The following is a 24,407-nucleotide window of genomic DNA, read 5'->3' as shown; positions in this document are numbered from 1 at the left end:
GCAGGGCGCGGAGACTGGAGGTGAGGGTGCTGCTCCCTCCCCGGCCCTCGGACCTGACCGTCGGTCCCACAGCCACTCTGGCTGCCGCCTCTGCTCCTCGCCTCGCGTGTCCCCTCGGTTCTTGGCTTTGCTCCTGACCCCTCGTCCGCCCACTTTCCACTGGACGCTCACTTTTCCGCTCTCTGACACTGCCTCGCCGCCCTCTGGGGTCCTGCCTGTCGCCCACCCGCCTCCGCGGCGCTAGCCTTCTCCCGCTGCGACCCAGTATCTCTTTGTCTCTCTGTCTCTGAATCTGTGGGTGGTCTCGCAGGCTGGGGACCCCACCGCTACCATGGGAAGAAGGCTTGAAACTCCCCGAGTCGAGGCAGAGGTGGCGGCAGTGCCCTCCTGTCCCTTTCGAGGCCGCCCAGGGGACTGGGGTGTGTGGAGGGGGCGCTGAGGGAGCCGCGCTCTCCCAGTCCAGCCGGGGCCAGCGCTGCACCCCAGCCACCCCGACGGCGCTGGGCTCCCTCCTCTGGGGTGACTCTCTCCCTCTCCCTCCCCTCCGCCGCCTGGTCTCCGTCGGTGCCCCGGGGCCTCAGCTGCCTTCGGAAGCTGGTTAGAGACGTGTGAGCGCGGTTTCCCATCAAGCCTCCCTTGCCCTGCTGGGTGCTCCCTCAGCCTTCACCTCCTCAGTGGTCGCCCTCGCCCACCGCACTCCTTCACGCTGCCCACCTCCCAGTCTGGCGACACAGGTGTCCGGAGCCCGTTTAGTATCATCCCTCCGGGGTCGGGCAGTCAGGGACTCTAGAAGTGATCTTGGACAAAGGAATGCATCTCTCTGAGCCTCAGTGTCCCCGTCATCAAAGAGGATAACAGGACCTACCTATAGGGATGGTGTGCGGAAACAGAGAAAAGCCTGTCACATGCCCACATGGTGCTGGTGGGGGAAGGGAGAGGGAGGCTACAGCCCTTGGGTGGGGCAGGGGTATGGACTGCATAGAAAGGATCACAAATTCGAGGCTGAGACAGCTTCCGAGAAACCCTGACCTCAGCACCCTCCCCCTTACACTGCCAGTCACACCACCTCCTGCCCAAATGGGCAATTACACTCTTAGGATCTTTTCCTCCTCCTCTCTGCTTTCCTAAAAATCAGAGTTTAAAACATTAAGGTGAAGGGGGGGGGTCTCTGCTTTCCAAATGAGGTCACTGTGGCTGCATCGGTGTTGCTGGCAGCTGGCCGTCCATCAGGAGGCGTCCATGTGACTCAGTCCGATTCCCAGCCTCTGCCTAGCACCGATTTCTTTTTTAATGATGCAATTCACAAGCCATTTCTTTTCCCCTGGGGGGATTGTCTTGCTGGATCCTGGACCTGCTGTCTAATTGCTCGAACCCCCTGACTGTCATCTGTGTCATCAGAACAAGTGACACACCACCCTGAGTTCCCCAGTGACATGGGACAAGTAGTCCAAAGAGGGTGGCTTTGGAAGAGGGGGATGTCCCACCTGGCAGGTTTGCGGCTGCCCTGGCTGAGTTTTTGTTTCAACCTCAGCCAGGCTGCCACCTGGAGCTTTCCTTCTAGAGGGGCAAGAAGGGGCTGGGGACACCCCACACACCCGCTCACACAGGCATCCACCCGCCCGTCCAGGCTCCTGCCCGTGATCCAGCTTTAGCAATGTTGGTCCTTCAGGTCATCCCTGTCCCTGCGTTCTCAGGCCACAGCCTTGCTCAAGCAAGCTGCTCCTGCAACCCCAAGGAAGCTCATGGGGACCCTCCAGGACTCTCACTCACATGGAACCCATCCCTCTCCACCACCCAAACCCTTCAGTGGCCCCTGTGGCCACTGGATTAACTAGACTCCCTCTCTATCCTGCCTGCCTCCCCCATTCCCCCATCTGCATCCTGGGTTCAGCACTTGGGACAGATCATTCCGCCCCCCACTTCCTCTGCGATCCTGCAAGGGCTCTTCCTCTTTCTGAACCGTCTCTGTCCCTGTGTTCAGCCCAAGCCTGCCCAACCTTGCATGCCAAGGGCAGATGGCCCCTCCTGTGGAGAAGCCGTTGCTCTCCTTGCCTCCCTGGCTCTGCATGGCCTGCTCCCGTTGATCTGATCTGGAAACTGTCTGCCCTTCCCTGGGTGGGGCAGGGTCTCCCCCACTGTGGCCCGTGTCGGCCCACATTTGTTATCTTACATGCCATCCTCGGTCAAGGGGCAGGAAGGAATAGAACATTGCAAGCTGCACCTTCTTCCTGAGCTCTTCTGGGTCCTGCTGGCCAGGTCGGGGGTACTACAGGGACTCTGGCTGAGCAGGCTGGCCGGGGAGCCAGCTACAGGAAAATCTTTGTGTTTCTGGACTCTGCTTCATTTTGGAAGATGAGGATGATCTCTACGCCTGATGAGCAGGAGGCAAAGGGGACCAGGCAAGTGACTCACCATGCAGACTGGGTTTGCATCCCAGCTGGTCACTTAGCAGCTATGTGACCTCCAGTGAGGTATGTCACTTATCTCTGCCAGGGATGTGCTGGAGCAGGTACATGCACCCCAACCTCCCTGACTCCAAAGCTTGGGAAGAGCAGGGGCTCCCTCCAGGGAGGACTCCTAGGCATGTTCTCCAGGGACCCGTCATTGGAACATCTACTCTGCCCACTGGGTTGAGACCTGTCTCCCCCTTTCTGCTCCTGGCCCTCCCTGCCCGTCCCCCTCCAGCCCTTCCTCAGGGGGCGGAGCTCTGAGGCCAACAGGGCAACAGGCTCTCCCTGGGGAGGTCATGGACATGGCTGAATGCTTGCCTCCAGGGGTCCCCCACTCAGGTTGCAGTTTGGCAGTCCCACGCTGGCACTGACCATCTGGTACAACCTCTTTGATGGGGTGGGGGACAGGGGAGTGGACATGAGGCTCCTGCTGGAATCCAGAGCAGTGGGATGGCCTCACTGTAGGATCTAAGGTTTTTAAGTGTCCTCTGTGTGCCAGGCTCTGGGTGAAGCCCCGAGCACATGTCACCAGTCTCCGAGAATCACAGCAGCTGCGCTGGGACTGGTTACTGCATGGTGGCATGAGGAGTGGTCAAAGTGGGAGGAGATGGTGCTGTGGGTTTGATCGAAGCTCTACCATGTGATCTCAGGCTAGTCCCTCAAAGTCTTCATCCTGATATCACCAAGTCACCATTGTGGTGATATCTGAAAAATGCTGTCAACTTCAATAGACTAAATTAGGACATATATAAAGCTCTAGGCCCAGAATAGGATGCCCGATAAATGCTACCCAGACAAACATAGTCATTGTTCAGATGGGGAACTGAAGCCCAGAGAGGTTAATTGGCTTATTTGAGGTCCCACAGCTATTAGGTGTTGGAGCCAGGATTCACAACTGGGGCCAGGCTTGTTGGACCCCAGGTATTTTACCACTCCATACCGGCCTCTGCCAGAACCCAGACAGCAGGCATTTTGTCACTTGAAGATTAAGTGATTAGTCTGACCAAATGGCAAATGATGTTAAATTGTCTGGGCACCGCAACAGTGAAGTTTGGGGACTACAGGGAGCTGGGTTTCCCCGCCAACACACGCACAAGCTGCTCAGCGGGGTGTTGAGTACCCCAGTCCAGCAGGAGCTGAGACCCACACTCAGGAGGTGGGGAGGACAGAGCATGAGGAGCACAAAGTGGGAAGCCCTGGGAGGGGGGGTCCAAGGCCTCCGAGAAGCCCCCAAGTCCCACACAGGTTTCCTGAGGTGTGAGGCCTGGCCTGGTGGAGTCCCAGGGCTGCCTTGGGAACAATAAAAGCAGATGGAGCCGTCCCTGAGGGACGCTAAACCTCATTTTCCAAGACAATGGTCCTCTCCAGGCTGGTCTAGGCCTTGGTGCCCTGCCATCCATCACCCTACTGAGGACAGAGGAGGGGCCACCTGCACCTGCCCCCTGCACCCTGGGCACAATGCTCTCAGGCCCGCCCCCGCCCCAGCCCTGGCCACCTTCCTCCCTGTCCCTCCCATTCCCATAGGAACAGTATCCACTTTGTCCAGTCCTTGCCCTGGGTCCCTTTGGCTAAGACACCTTTATCTTCCCCAACCCACAACCATTGGCATTTTTGAGAGAGGACACGGGCTCAGATGAGGAGACTCGCTGGTCACAGGGCTCCCTCCTCCGGGCCCAGCAGGGCTCCCCTTGACCCCGCTTGGTGGGTTCGGTGAGAGCTGTGTGTTCTAATCTGTGGTGGGGAAGAGCAGGCTGGGGCTCGGGCATGGCCGTCTCCATCCTGTGCCCAGGCCTCCTCCTTTCGCTGGCCCTCGCTGGGACTGTCAGGGAAACCCTGGAGGCAGGGACTGCGTCTTTGCTGGAGGATTAGAAACTCTGTGTTCTGGAAATTTCCCAAGATCAGAACCTCTCCCATCAGACTGGGGAGCCCCTGAGGGCAGCACAGGGTGGCCCCCCCAGCCTGCAAGCTTTCTGAGGGAAGGGGCTCTCTTCCTGCTCACCCAACCCTGAGGCCCGTGGGAGCTGTGCCTCTATCCGTCCCAGGCTCCTCCAGGGACCTCCCCTGTCACAGGGGGCCTGGGCTCTGTGTTCCCCACCACACTGGCCATTTTCAGGACCAGGGACCAGGGCTGCCACTTCAGACTGGAGCAGATTCCCTGGCGTGGCATCGGGGTCTGCACCCAGGGGGCTCCACGGCTTCCTGAGGAAGGCCTGAGGAGCAGTAGGTGGGGCTCTGGCTGCTCTGAGCCCCTGGGGAGCTGGGAGGCCCTTCCTTTTAGAAAGGCAGCTCTTTGGTCACCCCTCATCCACCCCATGCAGAATATAAATACTTTTATTAAAGAAGCAAAACCACTCATGGCCAGTCCTGGGGGAGTCAGCTGCCTCTAATGAACACATGAAGCCTAAGTTCAGAGCCCTAAGAGTCCCTAGAGGGTGCCCCAAGTTTGCAGAGTGACCTCAAGGTGGCCACACTGCCCTGGGAGCAGGCAGGGGCTTGGGGGGTGGCCATCTTCATCCTGTCACCAGCTATTCCAGGAAGTGGCCACCTCCAACCCCCTGATAAGGAGGTGCAATGCAGGCAGGAGAGGTGGGGGAGGACACGGGGAGTGGGGCAGGGCAGCTCCAGGCAAAACACTCTTAGCATCTCCATAGAAGTATGGAAATAAAGTGGGAGTTTCCCGCATGTGACAAGATTTGTCCTTAAGCACCAATGAGTCCTGGTTGGGGACACTAATGCTACCCCCAGGGATCCCAGACTGGGAATGTCATGAAGCAGAGAATATTCTAACAGAAGTCACAGGCAAGGCACAGAGCAGTGCATTCACCGACCTGAGACACAGCGGGGACAGCGGTGAGGGGCCGGGACCCCCCTGGTCTACGGCTGCTGATGGCTGCTGATCTGAGGACAAAATGCAGCCTTTAGTCCCAGGGTCCCTGTGGGAGAAGTCGAGGAATGCCCGCTGGGGTCTGCAGGCCTAGAGACCCCATTTTCCATGAGCCCCGAGAGCTCCTCACCTGGGCCCTGGCCTCCCAGAGAGCCCCAGAGGGAGGCCGCTTGTGAAGGTGAGTTCTGCATGTCCTCCCCTGGCTGGGAGACTTTTCTTGGCCTCTGAGGGGTTGAGGTCCCTCCCTGCTCAAGTTTCCCGGGAGCAGAGAGGGGTTTGAACTTTCCCATGGGGAGGGGGCGCTTCGGCCTTGGAGCTGCAGCCAGATTTCGTAACCCACCCATTTCAGCCCTCTGCTCCCCAACTTGTATTCCTTTCCAAAGAGCCCCCGAAAGATAGCAGCACCCATTAAAAAGAGGCCCTGTGCTGGTCTCAGCGTGCCCAGCCCAGCAGCCAAACCGCTAAGGGTCTCTGCTGTGCCCAGGGTCAGCCACAGTGAGGGGGGTGCAAGCTAGGCGTGCTCCCCGAGGCTGGCCTGGGAGTGTCTCCTGATTCCCGTGTTGTGGTCTGTCTTTTAACATTCATAAATGTGTCCTCTGAACACACGCTGGCTCAGTACATGTCCTTAGTCCCTGGAGGCTCATTGAGGTCCTGGGGCAAATGATCTGTCACCCCTCCCCACGGTGGGCTGGCAGTTGGACAGACAGATGGAGGAGACTTGTCAGGACAGATGATAAATTCCCAGGCTCCCTTACAAACAGGGCCATTGGGATTGTCTAACCCCACTCCCCTGCTCCCCACCAAAAACACATATTAAGCAATATAAATCTTTCCCAAGTTAAATCTAATCCACGATCCCCATACTATCCAGGAAACCAATAAAAGCAGTCTTGTATGAGCAGTGTAGCACCCACACCAAGAATTCCTCTCCCCGAATTAAAATCTTCTCTAAATTATGCCCCCACTTTATAATATTTGCTTATTTAAAATAAATCCATAAAGAGGGGGGGAAGGGGAGTTTTCCTCAGGAATATAAAACAATGCCATCCATGTGGGTCACACCCAACTCCCTTTGGTGGTTCATGTCCAGAAATCCTGGAGCAGGCCCTGAAGCAGTTTGACGTGGCAACAGTTTTCTCCTTTTTCTTGTTTTCTTTTTTGGTACTGGGGATTGAACCCAGGGGCGCTTAACCACAGAGCCCCATCCCCAGCCCTATTTTGTATTTTATTTAGATACAGGGTCTCACTGAGGTGCTTAGGGCCTCGCTTTGGCTGAGGCTGGCTTTGAGATCCTCCTGCCTCAGCCTCCCGAGCCACTGGGATGACAGGCGTGGGCCACCGCGCTGCAGCAGGTTTTCCTCTTCAACAAGTCACCTTCCATCCCTGGATTCTCCTCAGGGAATAGAAGAAGTCCGGGTTATGATAGGGCTGGGCCTTTGCAAAAGTTGGGTAAAGAAGCTGGGCGTGGTGTGCACTCCTGTAACCCCAGGTCCCCGGGAGGTTAAGGCAGGGGATTGCAAGTTCAAGGCCAGGCTGAGCAATCTAGCAAGACCCTGTTTCAAAAAAAAAAAAAAATGGGTAGAGTAGACATTTGAGAGTGTTTGTTATCAGAGTGCTTATTTTTGCTAAGCTTCAAAATAGTTTTAAAATACATGTATTTTTAATTTTCTTTTTGTGTGTGTGGTTCTGGGATTGAATCCAGGACCTGACGCACTCGAGGCAAGCACTGAGTTACACCTCCCCAGCCCCTAAAATATATATATTTTAAAATGAATTAGACTCATGCTTCAGAACCCCCGAAACATCTGTGCCAAATAAGGAGGCTCCAACGTACCGCTTTCCCCATGAGGAGGAGATTGGGCTCAGGGAGGAGGTGGGTGGGTGCAAGTTCTGGTCAGGGCCTGTCCTGCTGGGAGCGTGGACAGGCACCATCCCTGGGATCCAGCGGAGCATCTCTGATGTCCCTGACCCAGCATTCCCACAGGAACCCCTCTGCCCGTGTCCCCACCGCAGCCCACCAGCCAACCAGTGGGCAGAGGAGCAGGGCGGGAATGCTGGCCAAGCTCCACAGTTGTCTTCCAGGCAGGTGGCCCCCAAAGGAAAGACTGAGGGGAGGGAGGGGCTCAGAAATCAAACTGGGCTCAAAGCTTGATTAATCACCTTCATTTGCATATGACAGTCTCCCTGGAGCCTCTAGGACTGAGAACACTCCCCACCCCACAGCGGGGAGGGGGCAGGCTGGGCCGGGACAGAAACCCCTCTCCTTCCCGCTGCCAGGGTCTTGCCAGCATTCAGCCATAAACATGCTGTCACAGCAATGACAGGATGACAGGCACCGAGAGGGAGAGGCACGTGGCCCTGGTGGAGCTCTGGGCACAGCCATGGGTGCAAGGACCAGGTTCCCTGTGCGCCCACCCAGGCCTCAGTGGTGTCATCTTGGATTTGTGATGTGCCCTCCTGGAGCCTCAGTTTCCCCCATTTTAAAACCGTGGAAAACTAGCCTGGTGCAGGGGTGCACCCCTGTCATCCCAGCCTCTCGGGAGGCTGAAGTAGGAGGATCCCGAGTTCAAAGCCAGCCTCAGCAAATCAAGGCACTAAGCCAGTCAGTGAGACTCGGTCTCTAAATAGAGTATTAAAAGGGCTGGGATGGGGCTCAGGGGTCGAGTGTCCCTGGTTCAATTCCTGGTACAAAAAAAAAATGTGGGAAACGAACTGAGACAGGGCAGTTGGGAGGCCGGTGAAGCTCGTAGAGCCTGGGGCCTCCCCCAGTAACCGGGTGACTTGTTCCATTTTGTTTTTTAATGATTCACTATCAGAGCCACCTCTGGGTTGGGGACGGTCCTGACATCCTGAAGGCTCTCGTTCAGCCCAGGCCCACGTGGCGCTTTGTGAGCCAGTAGCAGCAGAACCATGGGGGGTGCGGGGCGGGGATGGGGGAGCACCTGCCTCCCCTCCTCGCCTGGGTGCTTGGTGCTTGTGGCAGAGCCTCCAGCTGGCTTCCAGAGTGACAGAAATGGATTGGCACCACCGTCACTGGGGATCCTTGGCACGGCTCCTGGGTGGCTCTCTGCCAGGCTGGCATCGCGGCGGCTGGGCTGTGCCAAGATCTTTATACGAGTCCCGTGAGCTGAGGAGAGGGGCCGCCAGGCTCCCCACACCCTTGGCCCGGGGCCTGCACACATCCTGGGGAATCCACTTCCATCCCAGTCCCAGCTCGTGGGCGCCTGGACCTGGAGGGTCCCCGTGCACCATGGAGCTGCCAGTATAGTCGGGGGCTTCGAGAGGCGCCATAATCCCAGCCCAGAAGGCACGGGGGTGGGAGCTGGGCCGAGCCACGGGAGCACTGGGGAGCACGTTGAGGAGGGGCCTGGACAGGCTTCCTGGAGGAAGGGACATCTGGAATGGGTCCCAAAGGATGGGCAGGGCTGGGCAGAGACAGCTGGGGGTGGAGGGGACAGGTTGTCCTGGCAGAGGGTACGAGACTCGAGAGACGGGAGCGGGGCGGTGCGTTTGGGGCCCAGGAAGCAGTCGTTGTTGGCTGTGAAGGGGAGGAAGTGGAAACCAGGGCTGCAGACGAGTTTAGGGCCACGTTCTGCAAGGTCTTCAGTGACAGAGCCCTTGAGTGGGACGGCAATGGGGGGGAGCCAGAGCAGCATGTGCTGAGGAGGTCTGGGAGAGGCCAGGCCCCCGCCCTGAAATCCCGCTTGTGCCCAGACTCTGTGTGACGCGCGGGGTAAAAAGGACAGTTGGGAACAAAGATGGCGCTGAGGTGGGGACTCTTGGTACCATGAGAGAGCCCTCAGCCAGACAGGGGCTGGGCAAGGGAATTGGGGGGAACAGGAAGGATGGCAAGTTTGAGGTGCTGACGCTGGGGCAGGGATGGCTTTATCTCCTGGGGAGGAGCTGACCCCCAAGACCAACGCCCAGGCTGGTCACCATGCCCAGAGATCCGTTGCCTGGCCTCATGTGTGTCCACAGGGACAGCAAACTGCTCTAAGTGCCCCGGGACTGCCCTCCCCTCCGCCAAGCCTCCTCTTGCCTCCTTCCTGCGATTTCTGGGTTTCCTGCCCCCCTCGGGATGGGGAGGGTGGTGAGTCCATTCATTGGAAAACACCCCTCAGGCTCCCTGTGGGCGGGGGGCGGGGGGGTGTCCTGCAGGCTTCGCCCAGGCTCTCGGTGTCCCCGCAGGACTGAAGGGCAGGCCAGGCTCTTGGACCTGCATGGACCCAACACAGACTCCAAGCCTCCCATCACAGGGAGAGCAGAGCGCCAGGCCTGGCTCTGTCAGGCTCAGGGGCCGCCTGGACCTAGCCCTGGATCCGCCGGGGGCCCTGAGGCAGGGCTGAGAGTCCCCTGAGCCCAGCAGCGCTTGACTGACAGGCCTTAGAGCAGCCTTGTCCTGCTGCCTGGGGCTTCAGGAGGCTGGCCTCGGGGCTCTCATTAGGGAAGGGTGGGAGGTGAGGCAAGGGCACTGGCTGCCTGCATGGTGGCCAGGACAGCGGTGAGCTCTGTGGTGTCTGACCTCAGGCACAGAATGACATGTGATGAGAGACCTTGACATAACCTGGCCCTGGGTGGAAGCCCCCCTCCAGCCAGGGTAGGGGACAAGACGGAAATTGATGGGACCACCCTGTGTTCGGCTCGTGGCTCTGGAACAGCAGACCCTCGGGCAGTGGGGGTTGGGTTCCTGGTCTCCCTAGGGACCAGGACACGTTGGGCAGGGATGGCAGAGAGCACAGAGCGTGAGTCTGGGAGGAGGTGCCAGCCAGGGGGTGGGCAGCCTGGTCAGGGCTTCGGGGGCGGTAGCAGCCCCAGGCGCTGCCCTCCCTCAGGTGGGCGGGAGCTGGCTGGGGTGGGGTTGGGGGCCACAGGCGCTGAGCCCGCTGGAGGAGGGATTCTGGGGACAGGATCATTACAGGCCACCAGCCTTCCCTCAGCCCTGGGCCATTATGTGGCTACAAATCACAAAGAAGCCGCAGCGTCAGCACCTGTGGGAGCCTGATGGAATACGGGGGCGGCCGGAAAAATCCCATCAGCTACTGATCTGCAGAGCCCCGCCGGATGGGGGGGAGGTGGGGCGTCTCCGGAGCCCACAGACACCCCACGGCCCCCCAGCTGCAGGCCTTCTCGCCTTAGCAGGGATGTCCTGGGACCCACCGAGGGTCAGCTCCTCCTCAGCATGGAGGGAGGGTCCTGAGACCCCAGGTGGCTCTGCTTCTGGGGGGAGGGGGCGCACAGGTGGGGTCAGTCACTCTGCACTGCAGGGGTCAGAGCCAAGTCTACGAAGCCATCCCAAATCCCCTCAGGGTCAGAACCCCCAGGGACCTCAGAGCTCAAGGTGGAAGGCAAAGAACAGGGGCCAGGGCAGAGCTGAGCTGACCCGGGACAGCCACAGAGGCTCAGGAGCACAGGAGAAAGGCCACTTACGAAGGGTCCCCTACCCTCTCTGTGCCTTAATTGCTGCTTCAGAAAAATGGGGGAAATAACAGGAGCCATTTCAGAGAGCAGCTGAGAGGACGGGGCCACACTGGTCCACACAGAGCCCCAGGGCAACCCCGTGGGCCCCTGCGCTCTCCGTCTGTCCCTTTGGATGTATGTAGGCTCCGAGTCAAGTCCCAGGGACCAGAGGTGTGCTTCTGAGCCCCGAGGGGCTGGCGCTGCTCCAGGGGATTCGGCAAAGGGCCGAGAAAGGCATCTGATCCAGTCTGGAACCTGGACAAGGCTTTAGTGATCAAATCTGTGCCACCTCATGCACTGGAGGCAGTTTAGAGCGTCCCTGGCCCACCCCGGGCGCCATGAGCATCCCCAGCTTTGACAACTAAAAGCGTCTCCAGGCTTGGACAAACGTCCCCTGGGAGCTGGGCTGGCCTGGAAAGCCGGGTGCAGGTTGCGGGGACCTGGGAAGGGCCCCAGGAGGAGCCACCCAGAGAGCGCTGCTCTTCTTGCAGGGAGGAGCCATGGCGGGGCCCGCCCTCCGCAGCGCCCCCCTGCTGTTCCTGGTCCTCCCCGTGCTCCTGCAGCCCAGCCTGGCAGAGTCCCTTGCACCCGGAACGCCTGCCCGGAGCCTGCCTGAGAACCTCCTGGACCTCCCTGCCCCGTGGACACCGCAGGCCAGCCACCACCGCCGCCGGGCCCGGCAAGAAGGAGCGGGGCCCGGGCNCGGGCACGCCTGGCCGGGCCCAGGAGGGGGCGGGGGGCACCACCTCCAGGCAGGCCTCTAGGCTGCCAGGGGCTGGGGGGCTGCTGCTGGACAAGGACCTGGTCCCGAGGCTGGCCGTGCCCTCCTCGGACAAGGAGCCCAGGTCCCCAGGGTGGGAGAGGGTGAAGAAACGCAGCAGGAAGCACAAGAGACGCCGGGACAGGCCGGAGCTGCACCGAGGTAGCCGAGACCTGCGCGGGGAGGGGGCCTGGGGACCCGCGGGAGGGGCAGGGCCAGGGCTCAGATCCGAAGGCCCAGGCCAGGCCAGGAGAGGGAGGCCAGAGGGGCGACACTGCAGGAGTCCCTGAGAGATGAGCCAGAAGCCCCAAAGCGGGCAGGCAGTGGCACCCAGGAGAGAGGAGAGAGGCCCACTAAAGTCAGGGTCCAGTAAGAAGAGGAGGAAGGGAGAGGAGGTGGGGGGACACCGAGGGGGATAGGTAGCAATAGAGGATCAGTCTCCCCCATAGATCATCTTCTTAAGTCAGGAAGTTCTACCTTTTATTTGACCTAAATCTATTACTCCAAGTCCTGAGTAGAGATGGAATAGTTCGGCACCCTCCAAGCACACCTTTAAACCACTCTGGAATAGAGTGAGGGCCGAGAGCGCAGGCTCTGACCCCAGGTCTGTCCGAGATCAGGTCCTGGCTCCACCCTCACTAGTCTGTGGCCCTGGCCGAGTTCCTGGTCTGTGCCTCAGTTTCCTCTCTGCACAGTGAGGAGGGCGGCTCCTTCACCCCCCGGGTGGATTCAGAGCTCTGCTCTAAGAGTGCCTAGAACGCAGGTGTTGGGAGCCACCAGCAGTCACTGCTAGTCAACCTTCAGGTCCCTTAACCTGTGTCCTCCGACCTGGACACAAGTAGCTTCCTGGCACTGTGAAAAGATGTAGGCAGAAGGTTTAGCGGCACCGAGGTGTGCCCCTGGGACCCCAGCTACTCAGGACGCTGACGCAGGGGGATGGCCCATCCCTGTCCCTCCTGCGCCTGTCCTGAGTGTGGCAGGGCCTCCTCCCCCACCTTCCTTGACTTCCCCACGTTCCCTACACACAGGAGCTTCAGCCCGGGGGCCCTGGGCCCAGCTTCCCCGCTGGGTACATCCGTCTCTGGACAAACCTGGCTGACAGACCAGGAGGCCCCCCTCTCCCCAGCCCTGGGCCCCCACAGGCCCGCTCCGCTTCCAGGTCTCTAAGTGACAGACTGTCTCTAGGGGACACTGCCTCTGCGTGCCACAGACGGGAAGGGGTGGGAGGTCTTAGGGAGGAAGGCGGGGAGCCGGAGGCTCCACTGGCTGCAGCGGAGCTCTCTGCCCTGCCAGGCCTCCTGAGCCCCCCAGGACACAGAACCCAAACAAGTACCCCAGCCTGACTTTCCGCCTCCTTCCCCAGTGGTCACTTGCGTGAGGCTGCAAAAGTGAATGGTTCCCAAGACCCCATCTACTCCCGAGATTCATTTCTTCAGGGTGGGGGGACCCCAATGGACCCAGCTGAACTCACCGCCAGGTCTTGCCTCAGCAAAAGAGGCAAGGACAAAGCCCGGCCCTCCAGCCTCTCTCCAGGTCCCACCATCGATGAGCCCCCTGTGGCCCTGCACTCTCGCCCTCCCACTCAAACCACCCCACATCCGTGGGGCTTAGCAGGTGAAATCAGTGTTAAATGCATTGACTTTGCACTCAGATGAGCCTGGGTTCAAGGCTACTAATGAGCTGTGAGTCCTTAGGCAAGTTACCTAACATCTCTGTGCTTCAGTTTCCACCTCTATAAATAGGGCTGTAGGAGCGCCCACATCCCAGAGCTGCTGCAATGGTTAGATGAACTATGAACTAGTACTTCTGAAGTGGCTCCTCTGGGATCCAGGAGAGTAGGTGCTCAATAAATAGGGTGGTGACTAATTTCAGCACATAGGAAGCACCAAGTGTGTGGCAGGCTGCGGTGCTCACCTCCCAGCCTTCCCAAAGGCCTCCATGGTGAATCCCACCAGTGCCCCCGCCCCGCCCTCACCCCTGCCCCACTGAGCTCCCCTGGGGGCATGCTGCCCGATGGTGGCTGAACCAGGGCTGTCCCTTGGTCCCTGCCGCCCCTGGTTTGCAGCAGAAGAGGTAGGTTGTACCGTCGGCTGACTCAGGTGGCGGCAGGTAAAGCCCTCTGCCCCGGGTCCCAGGCCGCGCCTTGGTCCAAGGCCCCAGCTCCCTGAGGAGGAGGGCGGATCTCTCTGAAGACCCCTCCCTGGCTGCTGCCCCCGAGGAGTCCTCCACCAGCCTGGCGCCCACCATGCTCTTCCTAACCACCCTGGAGGCAGCACCTGCCACCGAAGAGTCCCTCATCCTGCCTGTCACCTCGATGAGGCCCCAGGTAAGGTGCCCAAGACCCCGGAGCTGGAACTTCAGACCTTGTCACGGGAACCCCTCTCAGTACACGAAGGGGCACCGAGGCCTGGCAGGAGGATGCTGGCAGGCCCCAGGCCCAGGTGGACACCTGGTCTCCAGATGCCAGTGCAGTCCAGCCCCGGCCCAGCCGCCCCTCCATCCTGGGGAAGGGCACGCCTGCCAGGTGGGCTTGGGGCCATCTGGGGAAGGAAGCAGTGCAGCCTAGCACACTAGCCTCTGTGCACAGAGCGGCCAGGCCCTTAGGAGTCCAGAAGAGGACAGAGAACAGTCACAATAGCTGTGAACACCATGTCCTCTGACCGGTACCAACTAGCAAGGCCGCAGTTCCACCCACCTCTTCCCGACTCTTTGTGTTTTTTGTTGTTATTGTTGTTTGTTTGGCTGGGTTTTTGTTTTGTTTTGTTTGGTACCAGGGATAGAACTCAGGGGTACTCGACCACAGAGCCCCATTCCCAGCCCTATTTTATATTTTATTTAGAGACAGGGTCTCACTGAGTTGCTTAGTGCCTCACGGTTGCTGAGGCTGGCTTTGAACTCGCAATCCTCCAGCCTCAGCCTCCTGAGCTGCTGGGATTATAGGTGTGCACCACCGCGCCCAGCTCTTTCTGATTCTTGAGAAAGACAGGAAACCAAACCAGAAAACACAGTAAAAGTGCCACCCAGTGGCAGTACCAGGAGGGCATGTAGGAGTGAACCCAGCCACTCTTGTCCTCTATGGTAGCTTTGAGTTTTTTTTTTTTTTTAGATAAAACTATTTGAAAGGATCCATAATATACATAATTTATTTTATATATTGTATAAGAAATAATGAATAAAAGTAGATATTTTGTCAGTACAGTCATTCCCCCTTATTGTAGTCTACTTTCTACAATTTCAATTCATCATAGTCCAAGAACATTAATAGAAAATTCCAGAAATAAATAATTCATAGGGTTTTTTTTTTTGGGGGGGGGCCTGGGGATTGAACCCAGGGGTGCTTTACCTCTGAACTACATCCCCAGACTTTATTTATTTATTTATTTTTAGATAGGGTCTCCCTATTTGCTAAGGATCTTGCTAAATTGCTAAGGCTGGCCTTGAACTTGTGATCCTCCTGCCTTACCCTCTGAGTCTCTGGGATTACAGGTGTGCACCACTGTGCCCAACTCAATTCATAGGTTTTGCTGTCTGGAGTAGCAAGATGAAATCTCACTTAGTCTCCTCCAAGACGTGAATCGTTCCCTTATCAGATACACAGTGTCCATGCTGTATATGCTACCTCCCCGTTGGTCTCTTTACAGCTGTCTACTAGTTAGCATCAGATTGATCGTAGTGGTACAGCAGTCCCTGTGTTCGAGTTACTCTTAGTTTACTTAATAATGGCCCCAAAGCACAAGAGCAGGGCTGCTGGCAATTCAGAGATGATGAATACAAGCTGTAAGGCACTTCTTTCAGTATCCTCTCGCCTGTCACACAAAGGAAGAGTGTGCCGTGCAGTAAGATATTTTGAGAGAGAAAGAAAAGCCATATAATTTCAGTATAGTATATCGCTATGATTGTTTCATTACTAGTTGTCGTTGATGTCCACCTGTGCCCAGTCTACAAATCACAGTCCACCACTGGCGGGTAGGCACAGGAAGAGCTCTGTACAGGCTTCAGCATTGCCAGGGTGGCCTTGGAATGGGTCTGCTATGATCGAAGAGGGACTTAGATTTTTCTTGTCCTCTTTTGGGTCCTGTACCTTCTGATATTCTGAAGAAAGCTAGGGAGTCCATGGTTAGCTATGTCATTGGAGGTCCCTTGAAGACCACCAGTTGAGAACCCAACTGTGGAAATACAGTTATTGCCTGAGTCCTACTGTGTGCAGTGACCCTGTGCAGAGTCAGTCATAGTCTCTGGTCTTCAGTAGTTTTGAGGACAGTAATGGGAGCTTTGAGTGGGACAGAGTCCTCGTCCCTGGCCACCACAGTGCCTCAGGGAGCTGAGGAGAGGAAAGGACAGAGAAGGGAGTGGCTGGACTTCTTCACGCCGGGCACAGGGGCACACGCCTGTAATCGCAGCGGCTCAGGAGGCAGGAGGATCGCAAGTTCAAAGCCAGCCTCAGCAAAAGCGAGGTGCTAAGCAACTCAGTGAGACCCCATCTCTAAATAAAATACAAAACAGGGCTGGGGATGGGGCTCAGTGGTCGAGTGCCCCTGAGTTCAATCCCTGGCACCCCCAAAAGAAAGAGAAAGAAAGACCCCTGAGCAAGCAGGAACTCCTTCAGCCCAGCCAGGGTCAGCGCCCTGCTCAAAGGGCCCCGTGGGCAGCTCACCCAGCTGCTGAGCAGGAGCCTCGGACAGCTGCCCTGGTGTCCTCGGCTGGGAGTCGGGCTGCCCAGCTGCCCAGCAGAAGTGGCCTCTGCGTAGCCTCTCCTTTGTCCTCTGGCCTCGAGACCCCACATTCCTGCCCTATCTGTGGGGAGCTTTAGGGTCCCCTCCATCCGTCTTCTATAGTCACAGCCCAGGTCTGACGGGGAGGTGATGCCCACGCTGGACATGGCTTTGTTCGACTGGACGGATTATGAAGACTTAAAACCTGAAGTCTGGCCCTCTACCAAGAAGAAAGGTATGGTCGCCTTCCGCACCCTGCGCCAGGCCCGGGCTCCCCTCCACCGCCACCTGCTGGGTCAGTGAGCCCCGTCTGATCTGCTGATGTGCAACGTGGGTGGTGGGTGGTGGGTGGATCCGCCTAAGCCTTAGCTGACCGAGATGGAGAATTCCGGTAAGTGTCCCTACATGCCAAACGCTGCCCGGGTGTCAGCGGGAGGGGAGGGTGACCCGTGGGGTCCGAACTACTGTTGGCCCAGTTTAGAGAAGACACACCGAGGCACAGAGAGGATGGCTCTTGTCCAAGCCACCCCGCAGGGGCAGCGGCACAGCACAGCGACTCCTGCCCTTTCTGCTCTTTTGGGGCCTCGGCTTCTGACCCCCTGCCTCTGTGTTCCCAGAGAAGCACTGGGATCTGTCCAGAGACAGCAACGGAACATCGCCAGCCCAAGGACAGCCCTGTGACCATCACCAGGACTGCCTGCCAGGTACCCCAGGGTCCAGGCTCTGGGCTGGGAGGAAACCAGGTGGTCCAGGGGTTCCCAGGCACATGAGCAAGGTCAGAGGCTCCCTGTCCCTTTGCAGACGATAAATAATGTCAACGAAAGCCACCAATGTCCGTCTGAAGAGTCTCTATCATAAGTCAATTCATCTAACCCTTTACTCACTGCAGCCCAGAGAGAGGGTCACTGTCCTCCTCAGATTTCCGGCGAGGCAGCTGGGCCTCAGAGAGGCTGTGTCTGGCCTAAGGTTACACAGGTGGAGGCCATCAGTCATTGCCACTGAACCCAATTGCCTGGGGAGAGCCTGGAGGGGCGCACCTCTGGACAGTTCCACCAGTGGCCAGGGTATTCTGCAAAACAGCGACCAAACCAGCCGCTGGGCATGGTGCCAGGCCACCGCGCCCTCACAGCCCGCTTCCTCCCCAAGCCACTGTTTGCTCTTGGGCACAAAGACAGGCCCCAGCTTGTGCCTGTCCCCTGGGCAATCCTGGGCAGCTGGCTGCAGGCCAGGTCTTGGCCTGTCTGGGGCGATCCTCCAGACACCTGGGGCTTCGGTCTCCCAGTCTGGTTGTCACCGGTCCCCGAGGCCCCTCACTGCTCAGAGCTGACTCCACACCGGCAGCCCCCAGCTGTTCCCCCCCGCTCTCCTGGGGAGGTGACCCCACACCACCTTCCCGCTTCCCATAATCAATCAGGCGCCCATGGGGGCAGCTGGGGTCTCCGCCCTCCACCTCCAGGGACCTCAGCCTTGACGTCCATCGGTGGTTCCAGCCGGGCAGCCCTGTGCACCAGATGGCCCACACTGCCGGGGCACGGTCTGCCACCGTGATGATGGATGTCCCGTCCAGGGGGACTGTGAGCTGGGCAGCCGGGAGGGGCTGCTCTGCCCGGCTGACCGCGTGCTCTTGCTGTGTGGCAGGGACCTGCTGTGACCTGCGGGAGCATCTCTGCACCCCCCACAACCGCGGCCTCAACAACAAATGCTTTGACGACTGCATGTGTGTGGAAGGTGAGTCCCGTCCTTGCCACAGGCCTCCTTCCCAAGGCTGGTCTGCAGTGAGCAGGCAAGATGTCCTGGCCACGGCGGGCAGGAGCGAGAACAGACGTGAGCTGCGCACGTGAGCCGCCCGTCTACGAACTCGCTGAGTCTGGGTTCCCCGGGGGGTGGGGGTGGGGGTTCCCAGGTCTGCTTCCTCACCTCCTGAAATGGCTGGCTGCTGTCCACATCAGGGGCCGGAGGAGGAGGAGACCCAACAGTCCTCTCCCGGGGAGGCCTCCCCATAGATAACCAGGTTGGGTGGGTTTCCCCACACCTGTCCAGGGAAGGATGCCGGGTTCATCCCTCCAGGCTCCCACCTCTCCCGTGCACACACACCCAGGAGTCCAGGTTCTGTGCTTTCTCTCCAGAGATCCTCACAACCAGCCCCAGAGGGAAGCAGCTGTCACATTCCCCACTTCACAAAAAAAGCCCTTCTCCAAACTTACACATTTCGAAGAGTAGGGGAGGGCTGGGGAGGCAGCCCAGCTAGAGCATTTGCCCAGCATGTGCAAAGCCCTGGCTTCCATCTCCAGCACAGCTGAAAGTAAAAAGAAGGAAAAAACAGTACTTCCAATTTGTTATTCTGAAATTTTTCAAATATATACTAAAGTAGCCAGAATCTTAGCATGAACCCCCATTTCCCTTCTCTGGGCTTCAATAATTACTAACTTACAGTGATCTGTGCTGTCTCTCCCCAACCTACTTCCCTGGTCCAATATGATTTTGAAGCAACTCATGAAAGCATACAGATATTTCAGAAATATTTTGGTACATATCCCAAAAGGATAAGAACCCTCATGCCCAGTGCTGTGTGCGCACCTGTAATTCCTGCCATTTGGGAGGCTGAGGCAGGAGGATTACAATTTTGAGGCGAGCCTCAGCAACTTAATGAGGCTCTAAGCAACTTAGGAAGACCCTGTCTCAAAAGTAAGTAAGTAAATAAATAAATAAATAAATGGATGGATGGGGATGTAACTCAGTGGTTCAATTCCCAGTACCAGAGGGCAGGGGCAGGAGATAAATACCCTCTTAAAACCAAAATACCACAATTGAACAATAATTTCCCAATACCATTTAATATCCAATCTGCATTGCCCCCTCTTATGTGGGAGAATTTGGACTCAGTCCCTCTATGAACCTGAGATACCTGAGCCCAATTTTGCTCACGTTATCTTAAAAAAATTATCTGCTGGGGAAGCGATAAAGCTATTGGGTTCTGACCATTCATGTGGTCAGGTGAGAAGTCGATTTGAGCACCTCCTGGGTGTCGGATGCTGGACCCTGCAGATCTGGCAGGGAAAGAACCCGCAGAGTCTGTGCCCATGGATTAGCTCGCAGACAGAAAGCCAATCCACAGATAAGACATCTTTGGAAAGTCAGAGGCTGTGGAGAAAAGGGCCCAGAGAAGGGGTTCCCAGAGCCCCGTGCACTCAGTCCTGGAGCGGTGCCAGGTAGTGCAGCCAGCTGCCCAAAAGTGGGGGAGCGAGAGGACGGTTCCAGGCAAGGGATAGAGTGTAAGGAAAGGAACGGCTTGGTGTGTCACATGGTGACCCTGGCGAAGGTGGCAAAGGGAGGGGAGAGAAGCTTCCAGAAGGATCACCCAGGACCTTGACCTTGTTTGGATCTTGTTTTGTTTGTAATTTGGAAGTTATGGGCAGGTTTTAGCTCGGGGTGTATGCTGGTCTGACCTCTGAGATTGAGACCAATGTGAGCACTCAGGGCCCCTCACCAGGGCTGGGCTAGACCAGCGACCAAGGACAATGATGCCTTAGGGTCCGGCCTGGAGGCATTGAGTGCTGGGTGGGCGGTGGGTTTGTTGTTGTTTTTACTGGGGATTGAACCCAGGGGCACTTAACCACTGAGCCACATCCCCAGCCCTTGTTATTTTTTATTTAGAAATGGTCTTACTGGTTTGCTTAGAGCCTTGCTACATTATTGAGGCTGTTGTTGAACTTGCAATCCTCTGCTTCAGCCTTCTAAGCCACTGGGATTACAGGTGTAGGTAACCACACCTGGGCCAGGAGGGTGGGAGGTGAAGGCATCCCACAGGTGGGCAGGGTCCAGGTCCTGGAGGACCTTATAAGCCAACATATGAAGCCTAGATTTCATTTTAGGTACAGTGGAAGCCACGGGAGAATTTATAGGCAAGTACAGTGCAGACTTAGCATGTGAGAGGCCCTGGGTTCGATCCCTAGACTGTGTGTGTGTGTGTGTGTGTGTGTGTATAGATTTTTTTAAGTATATATTTTTAAATAAAATTTTTCTCCCAATTTTTAAATTGTCACCTTTATTTTTAGAGCAGTTGTAGGTTTACAGAAAAATCGCAGGGTGTGTGTAAGAGTTCTCCTAAACCCTTTTCTCCCCTGCATGCAATTTTCCCTAACAGCATTTTGTGTGGCGTGGTACATTTCTTACAATGGATAAACCAGGACGCTTAGGTTATTATTAGAGCCCACAGTTTACTTGAGGGCCATTGTATGGTACAATCTGTGGGCTTCGCCCAACGCATGACATGTATCCACCATTATGGTGTGGGGGGAATATGTTCACCGCCTTAATCATCCCCTGTGCTCCATCATCTGTTAATCCCCCACCCACACTCCCACCCCCCTGAAGCTGGATCTCCCTCTTTTGTTTTGTTCTGTTCTGTTTTCTGCCGTGCTGGGGAGGGAACCCAGGGGCAGCAGTGCTCTGTCACTGATCTACACCTCCAGCCCCAGGGGGGTGGGGGGGTGTATCAGGGACTGAACTCAGGACATTTGACCACTGGGCCACATCTCCAGCCCTATTCTGTATTTTTTATTTAGAGACAGGGTCTCACTGAGTTGCTTTGCGCCTCGCGTTTGCTGAGGCTGGCCTTGAACTCACCATCCTCCTGCCTCAGCCTCCTGAGCTGCTGGGATTACAGGTGGTGAGCCACCCTGCCCTGCTCCCAAGTCTCTCTTTGAAGCTCATGCAGGCGCAGTGTGGATGGGCTGCAGGGCCGAAGAAGAAGGAAGGAGAGATCAGGGGTGCAGGGCCAAGCAGGGGAGGGGACTGGTGGGTCCGAGGCCTGACCTTTGCCTCCCTTTGCCCAGGGCTGCGCTGCTACGCCAAATTCCACCGGAACCGCAAGGTCACACGGAGGAAGGGGCGCTGCGTGGAGCCCGAGACCGCCAACGGCGACCAGGGATCCTTCATCAATGTCTAGCGGCCTGAGGGAGGCGCCTCCCCAGTGGCCAGGGGACGGAGTCCAGAGGTTTGGAGAAGCCGGGCAATTTGTAACTAGCAGTGCGACATCAAGTGGGGGACCAGATGGCGAAGGCTGCAGTTGCAGGCTCAGGACACTCAGCCCCAGAGGGGATCGCTGGGCCCCCTAGCTGCCCCCTCCCAGGTGACAAACCGCGGGCCATCTGCACCTGCCCAGCCCACCCACGCGGCCGCTCAGCCCGCGCATCCGGCTCTCCGCGATGGCCACGTCGAGAGTGCCCTCTACTGTCCGTCAGCAGCACTGCAGGCGCCTCGAGTTCACACCGAGGTTTTGGAGAGTGAAACAGACCTAGGACTCCCCAGGCAGGAGATGAAGCTGGAACTCTCTTCCGTACCAGGCACGGTGCTAAGGGCTCCGTATGCGTTATCTCTTGGAATTATCACCATGACCTTGTGAAGCCTGCACGGTCAGCATCCTGTAGGTGAGGACACGGAGGCTCGCTTGATTTACTTGGCTTGTCCAGGGTCTCAGATCAATGATCCTCAAGCCTTAACGTAGGTAAGAGCCGCCGGGGTCTAGTTGAAAAGCACATTCCAGTTCAGTAGATGGCGTTGGGAGGGAAGGCTCTGAACTGGGCCTGAGCTATCAAGCTCCAAGGCCCAAGTTCTTGCCCCTTCACAACCTAGAACTTAGTCCAGGTTCTCCCCGGCTTTCTGCAAGAGAGATGCGCTCCCTGGGAATTCCTTTCTCTGTGGCTGGAACAACTTGTCTGTTCTCCACCTTCCCGGGACACAGGTGGATTACCTTTAAAAGCAAGATGACATGGACAGTAAGCATCGGCCTGTGTGTGAGGATGGCTCTGGGCAAATTGGCCCCACATCTGGTGTTGATGTTCTGAGACATGAAGTGTGCATGGGGACAATCACGTTGCTCTGAAGTCCCTGTGGTCTTACTCCTCAGCATGTGCCACGCACTTCCAAGGTGTCCTGAGAGCCTCTACCCCAGCGGTTCTGAAGCAAGCATGGTGACACACGGGCACCGGTCATCTGTGTACACCCACCCTGCACACTGTTTAGTGATCCCCAGGTCACCCTGGAGACCATCCCTGGGCCCCACCCCATACTTCTGCAGCAGACCCCATTGGAAGGTGAAGGTACCTCTGAGATTGGGGTGCTCCCCAAAGGACCCCAACAGGCGAGGCCCATGATGCCCACCAGCAGATCTGCCTCTGGGGTGGAGACATCCATTTAAATCCCCTCACCTGGCATGTCACTCCTGGCCAACTGTCTGGCCCAGGGCTAATCAGGTTGCACATGACCACACTGTTGGCCATTCAAACCCCTCCCTGGCCTGGACCATGGCCCTAGGGTGCCAGGGCTGTTTACCACTTTGGGAAAATCAGTTGAGGTCAAGGGTTAGGCACCAAGGAAAGCAGGCAGATCTAGAAGAAATCAAATATGCCTGTTCTCCTCTCCCTCTTAAAGATTGATAGGCATGGGAATCCTGGGGGCAGAAGGGAGGGCGGGGAGCTGACAGGGATCAAAGCTGCTGGTTGGAAAGTGAATCTGCCAACAGTTTTGTGTCCAAGACCCGACAAGCCCCATGCTGGGCGCCTCACACAGCGAGGCTGATTCTGGATTGTGCTGGCTCTGTGGGGCAGGATCCCAAGGGGCGGCTTCTGACAGAGAATCCAGCATTGCTATGGCTGGAGCCAGGGTTAGGAAGGCCCAGGACATCAGCAGTGGAAAACAGACGGTCAGGACAAAGCGGAAAGGCTGCAGAATCATCACTGCCTCCTCCACAGTCCACAGCTGGAAATCCCAGGCCCTCGTCTTTGCCCTAGATACCTCCATTTTGCACTGGGTGGGGGAGAGGGTGGGAAGGTGGAATCCGTTTAACTCCCAAGTTGGGGATCCCAAAGCCCCTCAAGTGTTTCATCCACCTCTCTTCCAGGAAAGTTCTTCCTTGAGTCTACCTTTCTTTTGCTGGTACAGTCGCCAATTTCCTCTAATCCAGAACTCAGCAAACTTTTACCGTGAAAGGCCGAATAAATATTTTAGACTTTGCAGACCATACAATCTCTGCCAAACTACAAGACGGCCATAGCTCAAAGCGGCTGTGGACAACATGCAGATGAAGCCGCTTGGCCATGTGCCAGGGGAACTATTCACAGACACAGATTTGAGAGTCATGTAATTTTCTGTGTCACAAAATATTCTTCCTCTTTTAGATTTTCTAAAACCACTTAAAATGTAATATATATATATATATATATATATATATATATATATATATATACTTCCCTTGCAGACTACCCCAAAACAGGCCTTCGGTCAGACTTGTCCATCTTCGGTCAGTCCTTGCTCCAATCTGTCACTTCTTAGCAAACATTGGAATAATCTGGGGAACTTCCAAAGACCTAGGGTCCAGGTGACAAGACTGTTTTGATATGGATTTTTGTTTGTTTTGTTTTTTGCAGTGCTAGGGATCAGACCCAGGGACGTGCATATACTGGGTCACTGCTCCACCCTACTTGGTCGGAGTCGTGGTCTGGGCTTCATATTTTTCTAAAGCCCCCCCGGTTCTCTGGGGCACCTCTTCTCTGGGCTCCCATCGCTTGCAGTCCATGTGATGAATATAGCCTATTCCACCTCTCACCACCCTGCTGACCTTTGGGAAGTTACTTAAGGTTTCTGTGCCTTGGTTTTTCATCTGTAAAATGGGGCATGGGGCTACAGGTGTGGCTCCATGGTAGAACATTTGCCTAGCATGTGTGAGGCCCTGGGTTCAATGCCCGGCACTACAAAAATAGAAATAAAATACAACAATGATAATAACTTTCCCTTCATAGAGCCATTGTGAAGAATAAATGCATAATTCTTATGGGGGATTTGGAATCGTGCAGACACACGACAAACCCACAGGGCCACCTGGCATGTCACTCCTGGCCAACTGTCTGGCCCAGGGCAAATCAGGTTGCACATGACCACACTGTTGGCCATTCAAACCCCTCCCTGGCCTGGACCATGGCCCTAGGGTGCCCAGGGCTGTTTACCACTTTGGGAAAATCAGTTGAGGTCAAGGGTTAGGCACCAAGGAAAGCAGGCAGATCTAGAAGAAATCAAATATGCCTGTTCTCCTCTCCCTTTTCAAGGTTGATAGGCATGGGAATCCTGGGGGCAGAAGGGAGGGCAGG

At 56.8% G+C, this 24,407-nt stretch overlaps 1 protein-coding gene across 1 annotated transcript; it reads left to right on the top strand.

Annotated features, from left to right (window-relative positions):
- Window positions 1-11,203: 11,203 nt before the first annotated feature.
- On the top strand, window positions 11,204-23,385 carry Draxin (dorsal inhibitory axon guidance protein). Its single transcript, XM_015501349.2, is given in 7 exon segments — window positions 11,204-11,467; window positions 11,469-11,713; window positions 13,687-13,877; window positions 16,387-16,498; window positions 16,881-16,967; window positions 17,902-17,991; window positions 21,099-23,385. Coding segments are annotated over 7 exon segments (1,014 nt in total). The 5' UTR covers window positions 11,204-11,291; the 3' UTR covers window positions 21,212-23,385.
- The last annotated feature ends 1,022 nt before the right edge of the window (window positions 23,386-24,407 follow it).

This window comes from Marmota marmota, unplaced genomic scaffold (genome assembly GCF_001458135.2).
Source record: "Marmota marmota marmota unplaced genomic scaffold, marMar, whole genome shotgun sequence".
NCBI classification, from domain to species: Eukaryota; Metazoa; Chordata; class Mammalia; order Rodentia; family Sciuridae; genus Marmota; species Marmota marmota.
The sequence above is the reverse complement of the archived record's forward strand: the minus strand, read 5'-3'. Positions and strand labels throughout refer to the sequence as shown.